This window comes from Furipterus horrens, unplaced genomic scaffold (assembly GCF_987537825.1).
Source record: "Furipterus horrens unplaced genomic scaffold, mFurHor1.1.pri manual_scaffold_7, whole genome shotgun sequence".
Taxonomy (NCBI): domain Eukaryota; kingdom Metazoa; phylum Chordata; class Mammalia; order Chiroptera; family Furipteridae; genus Furipterus; species Furipterus horrens.
In genome coordinates this window covers 38,482,903-38,501,706 of record NW_028327177.1, presented here as the reverse complement: position 1 = coordinate 38,501,706, position 18,804 = coordinate 38,482,903, and the positions used below count along the sequence as shown (strand labels likewise).

The following is an 18,804-nucleotide window of genomic DNA, read 5'->3' as shown; positions in this document are numbered from 1 at the left end:
TATAAGTAGTATCTGTTTGACATTATGGCTAACTTCCTTTGAGAGAACAATACATTTTTATAGTTAAAAAATGCATCTCTTCTTATAGTCAAATGGAACCATTTTTAATCCCATTTTGTACCTCTTTGCCTTTTCCCCCCTGAACTATCCTTCCTCTCTCTAACTCACTCACGCTAGCAGCATGGCTGAAGCATTGCCTTTTCTACAGTGAAAGCTTTCCTTATGCTTCCCTCCTGTCACCGAGGTGATTTAAATGTCCCTGCTCCATGTTCCTATTGCACCTTGTCTACTCGTGTGGCTTCATTTACTCTCCTTTGCTGTAATCGTCTGTTTATTTCTGTATTATTTCTGAGGGACAGGGTCTATGTTTGTTCAATACTGGCATACAGTGACTAATTAGATATTAATCAATTGAATAAAATCTGAAGTTTTGTCTTTCTTACATAAGTGTTGTAGCTTTTTCTTAAGCAGCAATTAGATTTTCAGTAACATTTTTGCAAAAGAATGGTATCTTTATTTTTAAAAAATTGCAATGAAATATGAAAAGAATTTCCAATTTTCTTTTGATATAGGATTGTACCCCTGCCTCCACCTTCTCTACTACCACCTTTGGCTACTAACTATCGAACTCCTTATGATGATGCATACTATTTTTATGGAGCCAGGAATGCCATGGATCCTAGTCTTGCGTATTGTAAGTTATCTGTAGTGTAAACCTTTTTTCCACTGGTTCGGTCAGGAAAATTAATTTTTGTGCAATCAAAAATATATAAATGAGAAAAGCACAGCTTTACTTAATGCAGATATATTTATTGATTTAATAAATATCCTATTTGAAAACTATTATTTTTATAGTTATTTCCTTTTTATCTAGGTATGAGAAATAACTATATTGGGTTTTTGTGCATTGTTCTTTGCTAACTCCCAACCCAAAAGGAAATATGGATATTTTCCTTAGGTAACATTTTCAGTATGTGACTTTGCTTTTAGGGATAAAGTGTCATTAAATGGGTACTCTGGAATAAATGTGTGTGTGTGTTTTTTAAGATGGCTCTGGAATGATGGGAACGCAGCCTGCAACTCACGTTAGTGCTCCTGTCACCCACTGGCCGGCGCAGCCGATTGTGTAAGTCATTGTTAACATGATGGTTTCTTTCACAGTTACTTTGTCTTCCATAGGCTCTGTATTATTCAATTCATTTTTTCCTTTCTGAACAGGGAAAACTTACTTTAATATCCAATTATTGCATAGCCAGTGTGTTCAAAGCATTGCTCGTAAGTCAGTGTTCTATACAAAGCACATTTAAAAAATTAAGAATAAACTCACTTTCTCTCATTAGAAAAGTCATGCATGCATATTATTGCTAAATAAGAATACAAGCAAACATCTGCAAAAAATGGAAATCACCTAAAATCCACTCATCCAGAGATAGGAATATCTCAGTATACATCCAGGAAGTCTTTCTATATACACATACAAACTTAAAAAATTAACACATAGCACATACCAAAATGTGTTATGTTCCATAACCTGCTTTTAAGATTAATAGTATATTAAACATTTTTCCATGCCAATAAGTTTACATCTATAGCACCATTTTTTAAAGTTGAGTTTTTATATTTAGAGGTTATTGTAGATCCTAATGGTGGAATTATTAGAAATGACTTAGAGACATCCTGCATACTTTTTACCAGCTTCTGTTGGTGCTAGTAACATCTTGTGAAAGATGTGGTATGTATCACAACCCAGATATACGACATAGGGTCCAGTAAAGATATAGGACACTTCCATCATCACAAGGACCCTTAATGGTGCCCTTTTATAGCCATACCTAGCTCCCTCTTGCCCCTATTCCCTTCTTAGCCACTGGCAACAACTACTTTGTTCTCCATTTTCTATAACCTTATTTTAAGAATGCGATATAAATGGAATCATAAAATATGTAACCTTTGAGGTTGATTTTTTTAAATTAGCATATTTCGCTGGAGATTCATCCAGGTTGTTGCACACATAGTTTGTTCTTATCACTGGGTAGCATTCCATGGTACAGGTGTACCACAGTTTGTTTAACTATTCACTCATCGAAGGACATCTAAGTTATTATGAATAGAGCTGCTACGAACATTTGTCTACAGATTTTTATGTGAACATAGCCTTCATTTCTTGAGGATAATTGCCCAGGAGTATCATTGTTGGTGTGTGTGGTAGTTACAAATTTAGTTTTGTAAGAAACTGTCAAACTGTTTTCAGAAAGATTGTAGCATTTTACATTCATATCAGCAGTTTTTCAAGAATTTGGTTTCTTTACATCTTCACCAGCATTTGGTGTAGTGACTTTTGTTTATTTTGTTCTGACAGGTGTGTAGTTTTACATTGTTGGGATTTTAATTTATATTTTCCTTATGATAATGATGTTGAACATCTTTTCATGTGTTTATTTGCCATCTATGAATTTTCTTTGGTGAAGTGTTTCTTGATGTCTTTTGCACATTTTCTAATAGAAGTGAGTCTCTTGTAGACAGCATATGTGAGGGTCTTGTTTTGTTATCCATTCAGCATTTAATCCATTTACATTTAAAGTAACTATTGATAGATATGTATTTATTGCAATTTTATTCATATGTTTAATTTTTTTTTCTTCTTTGGTGGTGATGAACTTCTTTAGATTTTTCTTGTCTGACAAGCTCTTTATTTGTCCTTTGATTCCAAATGATAACTTTGCTGGGTAGAGTAATCTTGATGATAGGTCTTTGCTTTTCATCACTTTGAATATTTTGTGCCAGTACCTTCTGACCTGCAAACTTGCTGTTGAGACATCAGCTGACAGTCTTAGGGGAGCTCCCTTGTAGGTAACCAACTGCTTTTCTCTTGCTGCTTTTAAGATTCTCTCTTGTTTTTAACCTTTGCCATTTTAATTATGAAGTGTCTTGATGTGTGGTCCTTTTTAGCTTTGTCTTGTTTGGGACTCTCTGTGCTTCCTGGACTTATATGTCGATTTCCTTCACCAACTTAGGGAAGTATTCTGTCATTAGTTTTTCAAATAGGCTTTCAATTCCTTGCTCTCGTTCTTCTTTTTATGACACCCCCACGGGGTGAATGTTAGTATGCTTAAAATTGTACCAGAGGCTCCTTAAACTATCCTCATTTTTTTTGGATTCTTTATTTTTGCTGCTGTAATTGGGTATTTTCTGCTTCCTTATGTTCCAAATTACTGATTTGATCCTCTGCTTCATCTACTCTACTGTTGATTCCCTGTAATCTATTCTTTATTTTAGTTAGTATACCCTTCATTTATTCCTGATTCTTTTTTGTTTTCTCTATTCATTTTTATGTTTCCCATCTCTTTGTTGAAGTTCTCATTAAGTTCATCTACTTTTCCCTATGTTCATTGAGCATCCTTATCACCAGTGTTTTGACCTCTGCATCTGGTAGATAGCTTATTTCCATTTTGTATAGTTCTTTTTTTGGAGTTTTGTTCTGTTCTTTCATTTAGAACAAGTTCTTTTGTCTCCTCATTTTGGTTGCCTCCTTGTTGTTGTTTCTGTGTATTAGGTAGAGCTGCTACGTCTCCTGGTTTTGATAGGGTAGCCTTATATAATAGGTATCCTGTATGGTCCAGGGCGCAGCCTCCCTGGTCACTGAAGCAGGACACTCCAAGTGTGCCCCTCTTATGGGCTGTGTGCTCCTGTTGTAGTTGAGCTTTGATTGCTGTTGGCATGTCAATGGGAAGGATATACCCCCAGGCCAGCCAGCTGCAAGGACTGGCCATGACCAGTGTGGAGGATCTACTGTGAAGGGTTGGACCCCATGGAGCAGGACTCACTTCAGTGGGGCTCTGGTGCCCACTGGGTCCACCCCTTGAGTGTGTCACTTGTGGAGGTGGTTAGGTGGTGCTTTGGCCTGGTCTAAAGCTGTCCACCAGGTGTGCTGGCTCTGGAGCCTCCCAGAAGGTGCAGACCAGGGTCAGCTACCTCTGTGCCCTGCCCTGGGGCCACCTAGCAAGAGCTACAAAGTGACTTGCAGATGGCTGCTATTTCTGCTAGGTTTGGAGGTGCCCGGGAGTGAGGCCAAGCTGTGAACCAAGGCCATCTGCCTTAGTGCCAGGCTTGGGTCCACTTAGTACGAGGTGTGAGACCTGCCCAGGCCAGATGCTGCTTATTTGAGAGATTTTAGGAAAATCTGTAGCATGAGTCAAAACAGGCTGTTTGTATAGAAGCACCACTGGAAATGACTTGGGTGAACCCCAAAATTAGGTCGGGTGAGTCTCAGGGAACCTCCAGGGTGGGGCAACCAGTATTAGCCAGGTTGACGGAGACTTAGATACGGCGGTAACCTCCTGGCTCTGTGGGGAGAGGGCTCAGCAGAAGAACAATGGCCTCTGCCAGCATTTCTCTCTGGGAGAAAGTTGCCCCTCCTGTCTTTGTTTTCATGCCAGTCAATTCAGTTCTTTCCTGTATGTCCCTTGTGCCCCAGAGCTGAAATTCAGAGTGAGTGAGTTTGAGTAAGTCTGTGCACAAGCCATTTAAGAGGAATGCTTTCAGAAGCCCTCTGTCTCACTCAGCCACAATCCTCACTGGCTTTACAGCCAGAAGTTATAGGGATTTCTCTTTCTGGCACTGGAATCCTGGGCTGGAGGGCCTGATATGGGGCCGGGACCCCTTCACTCCTTAGGAGGGACCTCTGCAGCTGAGATATTCCTCCCAGCTTTACCCGCCACATGTGGGTGTGGAACCAAGCCATTCCATGTCCTTGCCCCTCCAACCAGTCTCGATGTGGCTTCTTTTTTATGATCTTAGTTGCAGGACTTCTATTTACCTAAATTTCTGAATGATGGTTGTTCTGTAGTTTACTTGTATAATAGTTTTGATGCGGTTGTGGGAGGATGCAAGTACTGCATTTACCTCAATTTCCTTTTTAAAGGCTAAGTAATGTCCTGTTGTATGGATATAAGACATTTTCTTTATCTATTCATCCATTACTTTAAAAGGAACTCTAGGAAAGAATTCAGAAGATAACTAAAGATATTGTCAGTGTATTGAGATAATTCTATATTAGCAAAGTTATTTTTCATGGATGAGATTTAAATTAAAATATTTTAAGAGAAACAACTGAGTTTATCATTAGCAGACCCTAAGTAAATGAAATTCTACATGCAGAAGGAAGGACGTTGTAGAGGGAAGGTCTGAGTTGCACAAAGCAGTGGAAAGGAAGAAAAATGGTAAATATGTGGATGGAATGAAATATTGTCTATGTAAAATTATTTTGGGTTTAAAAGTAAGTAAAATTAAGAATAACTAATAGGAATATCTTATGATTTGGAAGGGGTTAAAGGGAGTATTTAATGTGTTTTAAAATCTTTCCATCATTTGGGAGGATGGTAATGATTTTGATTAGCTGTAGTTTTTGATAAGGTAAACATGGATATTATGTTTCTAGGGTAATCACTAAAAACACTTGGGCAAAGGTGCCACTTACTACTGTATTAGAGAATAGAAAATAAAAAAGTCAGATAAAAGAGAAACATAGAAAGGTTTAAGGAGCCTATCTAACCTGATTATAAGTCAGAATTAAGTGGCAAATTTAAATTTGATATTAATAAATGGTTAAGTAAGTAGTTCAAAGAGAAATATTGTCATAGTAGATGCAAGTGAAATTTGGATACACGTTACTTTCTAAGGCATTTTAAAAATGATATAGAAAAGTTGAAAGTAAAAGGGTACAGATATACTAGGAGAATATGAATTAAAATAAAGTTTGTTTAGCTATATTAGTATCAGGTAAAGTGGATTTTTCAGTCATAAAGCTTTGAGATAAAAAGATTCACTTTATAAAGAGTAAAGGTTTATTTTAGCAAGATAATATAGCAAAACATTTATGCACTTAAACACATGGTCTTAAAATATATAAAGCAAAATTTTAAGGAACTACAGGTAAAAGTAGACAAATCAGAATCTTAATGGGGGACTTTATCATTTTTTAACATAAGTGATAGATGAAACAGAAAATAATCAGTAGGGTTATAGAAGATTTCACTTAATATAATTAACAAACTTATTCTAAAGGAAATGTATAGAAATGTACACCAAACCTTATATACCTAGTTTTGCTATTCTCACAGGAACATTTATAAAACTCACTATAGCCTAGTCCTTAAAGAAAATTTCATTATATTTCATTGGATTCATGTCCTCTGGACCATTTAAGGTTGAAATCAATTTTAAGGATAACTTTAAATTTTTTCCATATATTAGAAATTAGAAAACAAGGAATAAGTTAGAAAATGCATAAAATGGAATGGAAATTAGAACAATAATCAGGCTTCTAAAAAGTGAGAAAAAGAACAGCAAAGTAAGCCCAGGAAAGCAAGGGAAAAAATAATAAAGAAAAAAATAGAAATTAATGTAATAGTGACATACAATATAGAGAATCAATAGTCAAAAGTAGATAGGCTCCTTGCAAAGACTAGTATAAAAAAAATAGTTTTCTGTTGAAATGATCAAGGAGAAAAACAAAGAGTGAGAGGTGTAACTAAGAACTATTAGAAATGAAAAAATAAAAAGGTTATTTCTAAGTTTTTACAATTTAAAAATTCTGTGTCAGTTCTAAAAATTACAACTGTAGTTGTAATTAACCTTAAAAAGACAATAAGGTTATATGATGAACAATGTTATGCCAATTAATTTGGAAATTAATTGATGGAGAAAAATTTCTATTAAAATTTAAGTTAATAAAACTACTTAAGAAAACCTGAATAATATCAAAACTTTTTTTTTTTAAAGTTGGGTCATTAGTTTCACGTCTCTACAGAAAATCAACTCCTGGTCTAGGTGGATTGTTGAATTACTCCAAACATTCAGGGGAAAAATTATTTTACACGAAACTAATGCAGAGCATAGGTCATGAGGGAATACGCCACAGCTACTGTTATGATACTGTCATAATCTTTATGCTCAAATTAGACAAGGCCAGTATAAGAATGGAAAATTACAGGCTAGTCTCAGTCATTAACACAGATAGAAGAATTCCAAAACTAAACCTCATAATGTGGAAAGGGATTTCATCCCAAAGTGGAATTACTCTGGAAAGTGGGGTGATGATCTGTAGTACTGTGTATCAATTAAGAGTATGGACTTGGCAGGCAGAGTGCCTTGGTTGGAATCCTGGTTGTACTAATTAGCTTGAGGCTGTTAACTTCTGTACCTTGTCTTTCAATGGTATCTACTCAGGTTTACTCTGATTGAATGAATTAAACTATGTAAACCATCTAGAACAGTGTCTGAAATACACTAAATTCTAATTGGTGTTAGGTATCAGTATTATTTTAAAATCAATTAGTGTAATATACCATATTAACAGAATAATGAAGAAAGCTATATAATTATCTCAATAAATACAGAAAACATTATAACATTTAGTATCCTTTAGTGATTAAAAATTTAAAATAGGTTAGAGGGGAACCTATTTAACCTGAGAAAGTATAAACAAAAAACTTACATCTTATGTTTTACTTAATGGTGATATATTTAAAACATTCTCACCATTTTCTTTTGGGGCCCAATAATTGCAGTAAGGTCAAGAATAAAAAAGAGTAAGGAAGATAGGTACAAGGATTAGAAAGGAAGAGAGAAAATTGATACTATAGGCAAAGGAATATACAGATAAAATATTAGAATTAAAAGGGGTTTTAGTAAAATTGCTGAATACAAAATCAGTATATAAAAAGCAGTCACAGGAAATGGTAGTTTCTTACAAAGTTAAACAAATACTTATGATGCAATACTGTGATTCCACACTTGGCACATACTTAAGAGAAATGAAAATATATATACACACAAAGACTTGTATGTGAATTTTTATAAGTATTATTCATGATAGCCAAAAGGTATAAACAATTCTAGTGTCCATCGACTAGTAAATGGATAAACAAAATGCATTAATCCATACAATGAAATACCATTCAGCAATAAAAAGGAATGAACTGATGTGTGCTATAACATAACTGAAAAATGTTATAAGTGAAAGAATCCATTTATATTGTATATTTCCATTTATATGAAATGTCCAGAAAGAGCAAATCTAAAGAGACAGAGAGCAGACCACTAACTTAGTAATTGCCTGTGACTGGGGTGGGAGCAGGGGTTGGTTGTATATGGGTGTGAGGGATATTTTTCAGGTACAGAAACATTCTAAAGCTAGATTGTAGAGATGGTTGTACAACTCCACCTGTATCATTTCTCCTCTTCTTCCCATCTGATATGACTATATATACTGACCTAAATTCTCACTTTTTGGGGCCCAGAGATATTGGTTAATAAAGGCCAAGAATTTGGATATTTGAATGAGGGGTAAGAGAGAAACAAGAAGAAAAATTAGTGCAATAGATACTGAGAGAATCTGTCCACCATACAATGTACAGCCAGTTTGTTTTGAGAGATTTAACTTTACTCAGACAAGCCCTTTATTCACTAACACACATAGAACCCCCTTGTACTGAAAAAACTTAAGGTCTCTTGGGAGCCATTTGCTCTGGTTCTCCTCATCTTTTGTTTACCCGTTCTATATCCAGTGTGGCAGTATACGCAGACATGCCCATTTATCCTAATAATAGATTATAAGTTAATTGGAGAAGTTGAATACACAAAGGGAACTCAAATTTAAAGTGATGATGATATTTTTGGAGATTAGATGCCTCATAGTTTTTTTAATAATTGTAATTTTATTATAAAATGAATATTTACCTTTTTAAATATATATATTTAAAATGTGTAGTTTTCTTAAAAGTGACTGCATTTCCGTACTTTAACATGTGTTGTATTTAAGACAACAGCACTTTATTACTTGGGAGTTATATAACTGTGATATATTTTAAGTTTTTCCTTTTCAATTCCTTTTAAGTTTCTCAAAAACTTTTTATTTTATTTGGGACAGTCAGACTTTTCACTGTAATTATACTGTTTTATTCTTGAAGTGTCTAGGAAGTTATTTTATATTGGAGTATATTAAGTAAATAAATAGTTATATTATTTGAGGACTTCCACTGTATTAGTATTACTATGCATTCAGAAAAGTGCATAAGCCGTATGTATATGGCTTGATGAATTATCACAGTGTTTTCACTCCCATGTAGTTATCCCTACCTAGGTCAAAAAATAGGTCCAGTCAATGTGAAAATTTTATGACTTGTGAAAGCAGAGACTGGGGAATTGCTTAGGAAGGGCTCATTTACTTAAGGATTTCTCTTTGACTTATTTTTAAATGTACTGCTTACATACCATGCTGTTGCAAAGGAGTGTTGCATTTTCTTCTTGCTTGGTCATGAACAGATTTGAATTATTAATTGCATATTTGATGTAGGAACACAGTTGGACAGAATGAATTGAAAATTACAAGTGATCAAGCAATAAATTCGGGATTGCTTTTTGAAGATAAACCAAAGCCTTCAAAGCAGTCACTTCAGTCTTACCAAGAAGCTTTGCAGCAGCAGGTATTCATTGATTCATTCATTTATCTGTTCATTCATTCACTTAATGTCAAACATTTTATGTGTTTGCACAGTCATCTCTTAGAACTCAGAGTGTAGCAAAGGAGAAAAAGAAGATACCAGTTATTTATAATTCACTCTAATAAGTTTGATGTAGATAGACTGGAATATTGTTAGAAGCACAGGATGGGGAGAAAAATTCCCTGGGTGGTTAGGAGGACCTCACATGGTTGTTGATATTTGAACAGCATACACTGAATAGATTTGAAATTCCTGGTATATTCAGGGGATGGAATTGATTTGGGAGAATGGGCTGGTGTGTTGGATTGTGAAGGACTAGCTGTGAGGGGTTTTCAGTTTTATTCTGCTATGGATAGCCAAAGGGAGGATGTTTTAAGCCACAGAGTGAAGTGAGTAGTTGATATAAGCGGACTTGGTTTTTAGGAAGATAGCTGGTTGTGATGTGAATGCTTGGGAAAGAGATGTGGCAGAGAGATCTTTTAGTAAATTATTGAGGTAGTCCAGCCAGGAGCTAATGAAGCCCTGACCACCCGACAGGGGTAGATGGGGAGGGCATTCAAGAGATGATTCTGGGGTTTCAGTGATAGGACTTAGTGCAGGGAATGAGAAAGAATGGAAGGTTTGAAGGCAGTTCTGAGTCTTGTTATCTAGGAGAATAATGAGGTAAATGAACGAAGACAGAGAAAAGAGGTAGGACACTTCTAGGGAGGAGGATAAGGGGTTCTGTTGTAGTTTGTAATGTTTGGACAGAGTTGAATGTCTGGTTTTTTTGTAGGAATACCTATTATCTCTGAGAGGGTCCTGGATTTCTTGGTAGGTATATGTCCACCTGCGGTAGTTTTCTGTAAAGTTCCACTTGGATTTCTTTTAAAACTCTTTTGTTCAGTTTTAGCATGGGCAAGCTGCTTCTTGAAAACTGGATTTTTTTACGTTATAAAATTACCAGCATTATTTTTTGTATGTTAGGATTCTACAAAAAAAGTGAATTTATCTTCTGTTTTCCAATGAGCATATTAAAAACTCAGTGACAAAAGTAGGTTTTTCTAATTCCAGAATTTTATTTTATGTATGTGATGACTTCCTTAATTTTAAAAGTGATTTCCCAAAATGTAGATATTTGTTCATTGCCTGTCCTTATTTCTAGAGAATAGGCCTGTGCTTATACTTGATGATGATTAGACTGTATTTTAAATAGCCCAGCATTCCCCAAAGAATTTTGAATTTTCAATCTTTTTGAATTCTGGGGATGGGGTTTGGCCAAGATAGAGTAGATCTGGTGAGGAGCGGGGAGTGGCTTGTGGCTGGCCAGGGCCCATGAAAGCGTAGGAGAAAAAAGAAAGTAGGGAAACCCTGTTGGTCCCCATGGAACTGGTGAGGTCAGAGAAGGAGTGGCTCAGGAGGGAGAAGGTGGCTTAGTTCAAAGTGGCATCAGTGGCTGGAAAGGACTCTAGTGGCGTGATGTGAGGGAGCAGCAGCCATGGATTCCAGACATCAAAGCCTTTTAAAATTGGGTGTGACCTATATTTGTGACTTTAAATTTTATAGTGAAGCATATTGAAGGAAAATCTCCAGTTTTTTCTCTAGTAACAAAAATAAGATGAGTTATCAAAACTAACTTTTTGCATCAGAATGTTTGTCAGCACTTATTGTGAGTATTCCTTATATTATCAAGATTCGGGAGAGAGAAGAAAGAAGGAAGAGAGACCGCGAGGAAAAGGAGGAATATGAAGCTAGACTGGAGGCTGAAATGAGAAGTTACAACCCGTGGGGGAAAGGTGGCGGCGGTGCCCCTCTCAGGGACGTGGACGGAAACCTGATAAGTATGTCATTTCCGTTGATTTGCTGTTTTTAGAAGAAACTAAATGTGTCCTAGGGTATTTTTCTTTTTTAACTATAAAGACTTTTTGCAATAATATGCCAAATGAAATCTGAAATATATATTATATGGACTTTATTTCTAAGATGGTAAAAACTTGGGCTGATTTGATTTAGTCTTTAGCCTGGGAACATGGATGAGAGAATTCAGTTCTAAGACAAAACGGAAGGGCCACTTCGTTCGCCACAGAAAGCCAGGTCTCTTTAAAGTTGGGCTGGACACTGAGAATCCCTGCGGTGCTGCTGGGCTCAGACCTCTCTGAGGAAGCCCCTTCTTTCTGTGCTGTCCTTGCACATCTCAGGAAATGTGTCTTTATTTTTTAAGATCATTTGTAGTCTCTTCTCTTGTCTTCCCTTGTCCCCCTTCAAGAGCTGGATGATGTTATAATTTTGTTATTAAAATACTTTTTTTTTTTTTTTGCATATTACTCAATTTTTATTTGATTACAGAGACAGAACAAAAACAAAATTTTATTTGGATAAACAAAATTAATTAACCTCTACCAAGTATCTCATACACTACCGAGAACAAAGGCAGTTGGTGGTAAAACACTAATACATGGATACACTTGAAACCCTTTAAAGACTCTGAAGTGTCGAGTTCACATTTAATGTTACCTCTAGGAACAGCCCTTTATTTAAACACTTTTACATCCCTTTGCTCTACAACTCCCCACAGCAATTCTCTATCACTGTGCCAGTTTCACAGACTTGCTTTGGTTTCCTAGCTCCATGTGTAGTGTTTCCTTTACTTTACCAAGGCAATGTGAGGCCAAACAAAATCAAGAGGCTTTCCTAAATCTTTTTACATTTTGTGTCATAGCAACACAATCTTAAAACTGGCCATTTTAGTTTCATTTGATGCTTAAAATAGAGATTATAAATTAACATTAAAATGGAGTACTAATTATAAAACAAATGGCAAATATCACCATTTGAAAAAAAAAAAAATCAAGGGATTTCCGTATCACAGAAAAATCATGGACATACATCTACAGCAGAGTTAAAAAATTCCTGTGGCTAAACAAAATTAAAAATCACATCACCAGTGGCAAACGTATAGTTAATGGCTATGACAAGAACAGATCATGTAGCGCTCATAAAATGCAATTGTTGTCTTTTTTATTTCTTTAAAAGGACATTACATTTTTATTCCATTAGTCTATTAAGAAAACCACATCAACAGATTGCTGTTTTTCATTCTTTGCTTTCTGATTTTTCTAAGAATTAACTGTTTTAATTAGGCCTTGGAAAGTGATCCCACCAGCAAGCACCACCTTAACCTACTCACTCTTCAATTCAATATGCACATAGCAAAAGCCAACACTTCAATCTCTTGCCCACATAAAAAAAAGTAGTTTAAGCAGAAAAACATTAATATCAGTTGAATAAAAAGGAGGGCATAAAAGCTATGAGATAGATAGCTCTGCCATCCGTCTCTGGGCTACAATCAAGGCTAACTAGAGCCTTATACAGAGTTCAGTCATGTGTATGAAATCCAAAAATAAACCTACAATCTATACAAAAACAACATACATGTGTTTCTGTAGCCTTGATTGCTATGTTTTTAAAAAGCTAACAAGAAGTTTTATATGGTTTGAATTCAACAGTCTTCCCTATATACTGTACAGTGGTTCTTTCCCTCTAGTGACAAGTTCCATTATTTCATTAATGTACAAATTAGAACATAATTTTTGAGTTCTTTATATATAAAAATAGTCAAAATATTAATTTCCCCTGCAAGTCTCTTCCAATAAATCTTGTTGTCTTCCCCCCCTTTTTTGTCCACAGTTCTTATGAAGAAACCTCTCGTACAATGATGAGTTCTACTGTGTTCTGGAAAGTTTTTAGCAAGGACACTGCTTGTCCATGTTCAATATTGATAAAACTGTAGCCATTAGCCTGGATAATTTTATCACCTGGTTGCAATAATTTTGATGCTGGTCCTTCAGGCTGTACCCTTGTTACAAATATACCATCATCATCAGGTCTGAATGGGTTTCCTCTTCCACCAACACCTCCTGATATGCTAAATCCAAGTTCTGGATCTTTTTCAACTCTCACTCGAATCTCTTGCCTTGCCAGTTCATTTAAAATACTTATTTTTTAAAGTGATCGTAAGTGCTGACTTGATGACAATCCAGAAATACTCCATGTACTAAAAAATAAAGTCATTATGGGAAAAAAAAGAAATGAATTATTTTTAAGTTTTGAAAAGATTGGAGAGTAAGTAGAAAGGAGTGTGAATCATAGGTTGTAAGGCAAGGTCTCTTTTTATGTAGCTTAATGCAAAAGAAGTATTTTGATAGATAGTATAATAATAGGTTAGAATACCTGCCTTTTTCAGAGTACTGTTTATTAACTTTTATTATAAATTGTCTATCCTCTGGTGATAATAACTCAATTGCAGAGAAAAACTCATGTTAGTTGGCAAGTTTTAACCTAAACTAGTATATTAAAATTCTAAACCCCTCAAAATTTAGAATTTTAAAGAATTTCCTAGTGCCCTGACCAGTGTGGCTCATCAGTTGGTTGGGCATTGTCCCGCAAAGCAAAAGGTTCCTGGTTAGATTCCCCATCAGGGCACATGCAGGTTCGGTCCCTGTTTGGGGTTCATATGAGAAGGCAGCCAATCAATGTTTCTCTCACACATTGATGTTTCTCTCCCTCTCTTTCTTCCTCCCTTCTTCTTTCTCTAAAAATAAATAAATAAAATCTTTAAAAAGAATTTCCCAGTAAAAAAAGTAAAACCCTTATTACATAGGTTTATATATATAACTAGCAAGAGATCTTTGAAATAAGTGATCTGGAATAGTGTTTAATTCGTATAAAAATAAGGAGTAAAAAAAATTAAGTACTATTTATTGTTTATCTGTAGGTTTCATATAATTAGCTGTAGTCTAATAAATTGTTCAGGGAGTAGAATTATTTTCCCACTTGTGAGTCTGTTTTCTTTTTTACTCTATTTGTTGTGGAATTATTCTTGTAATTTTAGCAATTTTGTATTAAATGGTATGATTTACATTTGAAATAAAGGCCCCTTTTCAGTGACATCTTTGCAGCTGACAAATTATACTCTTGACAAATGTGCCTTTTTTATTTTCACTTTTTAGCTGACTTCAAACCTTTTATTTTTATCACCCCACAGAAAGATAAAGGAGTGACAATTGATTGACAAATTATTTTTTTCTAGTAAAATATCCATATAGATTTATTTTGATTACTGAATCTGATAGTCTTAAATCTTAAATAATAATATACTCTGCTGAAACTAGTTTTATTTTTATATAAATACATTAGCTATTCTAATTGAGATCACGTGTAATCACAACTGTAAATTATAACATATTACTGATTTTGAACCTCACGATAGTGTTTGTTTACTTACAGGATGTTCATTTCTTAATTTATGGCTTGTGTAGGTGAATATCAAAATGAGATTACATTCCCTAAGTTCTCACTAGTAGGTAACAGCCATGGCTGTGAGTATCATCTGGAAGGAGTGAGCTTGATGTACTACTGCGTCTTGTAATAAGAAATAGAAGAGTTCTATATGCATTATTGTTCATTATGACTTCTCATTTATGTAGACTGGTCTTATGCTATTCTAGCAAACTGGATGACAATGAGAATTGATTTCCCATTTAAATTATTCCATTTTTGTGACTTTTTTAGGGACCTCAATTTTCCCATCATCTTTCTGTTTTCATTTCACTCCCATGTCCAGATAGGTCTCAGGATTTGGTGATGATTTCAGGAGCACGTAACTAATTCTTGTTTAACAATATTGGCACTTGGTAATTTTTTTCTAATCAGCTTCCCTTCTTCCATTTTCAGTTTTTCTACTCATTTCTTTCCTTCCACTTCTGAACATACTTAGGGTACTTGTATTCTTAAACACAAACAGAACTCTTGACCTTACAGTTATACTTACAGTGTCATATAAGGCACATTCAAAAAGTAGTTTGTGCTTATTGCTAACAGCCTTGCCTCTTAACTGCTTCATAATCCATAATATGACTTCTAGCTGCCACCGCTCTACTGCTGCTACATTTTCTGAAATAACTGTTGTTCTGATTTCCAGTTCATGGTTTTTACCATTGTCATTACTCTTCTTCTTTTAAAATAATTTTTTAATTTATTTAGAGAGAGCGGGAGACAGGGAAGGAGGTGGAAGGGAGAAAGAGAGAGAGAGAAGTAACTACTTGTTCCACTTTTTCATTCATTGGTTGATTCTTGTATGTGCCGTGACCTGGGATTGAACCTGTAACCTTGGGGTATGGGTGACTCTAACCAGCTGAGTGGCCAGGGCTAGTCCTCTTCCTCTATGAACTGGGATGGCAGTTTCTTTCTTCTCTTACATCATGTGCATCCTCTCAGATGCTATCCCCTCTTCAGCTGACATTGGATGCATGTTATGAACTAGGTAAAATGCTTCTAGGTCTATGGACATGATCTTTGTTCTAAAACTGTTCTAATATCATGCATTCCTTGAGTTAGATATGCTCTTTCTCCATCCATTCTCTCCCACTTCATTCCTTATACTCCTATGTATCTTTTTAGGTCTTCTCTCTGGATATCTTAGTATCCTTTTCTTTGCCCCTGACCACTTTTAAAACTCCCTTCTTCAATTCCGACCTATCTTCTGAATCTCTGCACCTGAGGCTGGCTTATGCACACCTAGCTTGCAAAACTGAACTTCATTTTGTAAATCCAGTTCATCGTTGCCTTTTTCTGTAAATACATCATAATTCTGATCATTCAAACTAAAAACTGCAGAGTTCTTTTGATTGTTTCTATCCAATCAGTCTTTAAAACTAATCTATAGGTTCTGCCTCTTCAGTGTTCTTTGAATTCTCTTTTATTTTCATTCATGCTGCCACCATAATTGAGATTTAGGTCTTTCTTGAGCTTTTGCCATTTCCTTATTACTTCTTCATTCTTCTTTCTTTGTTTTCTACATCCAAGCTGTATGTATCAAAAGTATACCAAATTTTACTACTCCATACTCGAAATCATCGAGGATCCTGGTATCTTGCTGGCTAGGTTTACATTCTTGCTCTACCCTTTACTTTACTGGCTTTGTGGTCTTTGAGCAAATTAATTTAGTTTAATTTTCTCATCTATAATACTGAAGTGAAAGTAATAGTACCATATCACATAGATTATACAGATATAAAAATAGTGAATATTAAATGTTAGCTGCCATTATTATAGTACTACCACTATAACTAACAGAACTGTCTTCACTACCAGAACAGAACAGAGAATCATCAGCTTATGTTTCAGAATATTCCAGAATAGGTGTTCAGCCTATTCCTACTTTATTTCTCATTACTCTGTTAGATATTTTTTGTGCTCTAGTCAAGCTGGACTACTTGAGTGTTGCCGGAACTCTCTTCATGTTTAGCACCTTGGAGCTGATTCTCATACTGTCTGTTTCTCTGTTAAGCTTTTCCATCCACCTTCACCTATGAAGCTCTAAGTCCATCCTGTCCTAAATGTTGCAACAGGATGTGAACTTTCCTGATTCTGAACTCTCATTTTCTTTGTAACGTTCCCTTGTTATTTGCCATGTTGCCTCTGATAGCCTAATTGTGATTCATGTTCAAAACACATCCTTGAACATAACAGGCTTCCTACTGACTACTTCTTATATCCAGGTTTTAAATTTGCTCTCATTGCTGCAATACTGTCCAACTTGATGGTGGAGAACTACTTTTTATTTGTCAGTTTTTGAGTTCTTTAGTCATTTAGGTCTGTTTTTAAATTAACTGATTGACCCAGCCCAGCATGCTCAGATTTTTGCCGTGTGTGTATGTGCTATCTGTTGCTGTGTAACAAATTACCCCAACATATACTGTTTTAAAATAGCATCTATTATCTTGCAGTTTTGTGAGTCAGTAACTTGTGAGTGGTTTAGCTGGATAGTTCTGTCTCAGGGATTCTCACGAGGTTGCTGTCCAAGATGTCACAATGTGGGTTGTAGTCATCTGAAGGCTTGACTGGGTCTGGAGAGTCCCTTTCCAATCTGGTTCCCTCACATGGCTTCCAAGGCTTCAGTTTCTGGTTGCATGGGCCTCTCCCTAGGGCTCCTTCAGTGTCCTTGTGATGCAATAGCTGGCTTTCTTCAGAGTGAGTAATGCAGTAGATCAGACAAGGTAGAAACCATAACGTCTTTAATGAAGAAGCCTCGGAAGTCATATCCCAGCATTCCGCAATATCCTGTTTATAAGAGTGAGTTACAAATAATGGCTCACACTTAAAGGGAAGGGGATTGAGCTCCATCTTTAGGGGAGGATTGTCAGAATTTGTGGATATATTTTGAAACTGAACACAATTATATTTTTTTCATTAGGAATGCTAATGATCTTGAGTAAATTTCACTATGACTTGTTTTGAATTGTTACTATATTTTCTGTATTAAAGAGATTCCAGGTTCTGAAGTAATAGATACATATGATTTTTATGGGTTGTCAAAGATCTTTATGTTCTTAAAATATCTACTAATTTTGAGTTTGTTTAAATCTCCTAAGTTTTGGTAATTTTTGTTTCTGTTTTCAGCACACCAAGATATTGAATTATTCTAGCTCTGTCCTGTTGTTTTTCTCTCAGATTTTCTACTTTGAGAAAATGTATTAAGCATACTAGTTATAGAAATGTATTTATTGAAATATATGGCTTATTTTTCCCTCTCAGCTGATTTGAATAGGATGCACAGAAAAAATATAGATGCCTACCATAACCCAGATGCAAGACCATATGAAGATAAAAGGGCTGTTGTATCACTAGAACAAAATTTAGCCACTTCAAATGCTGAGAACCTAGAAGATTCTGCAAATAAAAACTCAGGTGTTTTATCACATTCTATTTTTTCTTATACATTTCTAAAGTTGTTCAGTAACATTTCTGTTCTCTGATAAAGTCTTACTATATTTTGAGAATATGGTTACTCTGAGTCAGGAAGCATAACATGCTATTTGTGCTTTATATAATACCTTTTCATAGGTATTTTGAAAAAAAGTGAATAGGGAAATATAGTTTGCTTCTTAATTAATATTGTTTCTTCTCAGCTTTATAATTTGCTTATGTATATTTTAGCTGTGGCTAACGTTTTGTTTCGCTTGTAGGAGGATATTGCTTAAAATGAAAGTCTTTTTTACACATACAGTTGGCTTCTTGTACGCATAACTATTTGATTGAATTGGTGAGAGGTATCAGATATGGTATGATAAATTGTACAATGAAATTAATTTCTTTCCTGTTTTGTAATAATCCTTTGCCCTCCCTTGTAAAACCAAAATGTACAAAGAACTGAATAATTACAACTTTGATACCTGGTCACATCCTCCTTTTTTAAGCAAACATCTTTGGTTTGCTTTTAAGCAATATCCTTCAGTTAAAAGTTCTATAAATTAAAAATTGC

At 35.2% G+C, this 18,804-nt stretch overlaps 1 protein-coding gene across 3 annotated transcripts in view; it reads left to right on the top strand.

Annotated features, from left to right (window-relative positions):
* CSPP1 (centrosome and spindle pole associated protein 1) overlaps window positions 1-18,804 on the top strand; it is a 94,256-nt gene that overhangs the window by 38,000 nt on the left and 37,452 nt on the right. For 2 of the 3 annotated variants that reach the window (XM_090283601.1, XM_090283600.1), the window contains 5 exons: window positions 573-694; window positions 1,048-1,126; window positions 9,356-9,485; window positions 11,176-11,323; window positions 18,078-18,230. In XM_090283601.1, the coding sequence (XP_090139727.1) occupies window positions 573-694; window positions 1,048-1,126; window positions 9,356-9,485; window positions 11,176-11,323; window positions 18,078-18,230 (632 nt within the window). The remainder of the gene's footprint in view (window positions 1-572; window positions 695-1,047; window positions 1,127-9,355; window positions 9,486-11,175; window positions 11,324-18,077; window positions 18,231-18,804) is intronic. The other variant, XM_090283602.1, reaches the window with a different exon arrangement.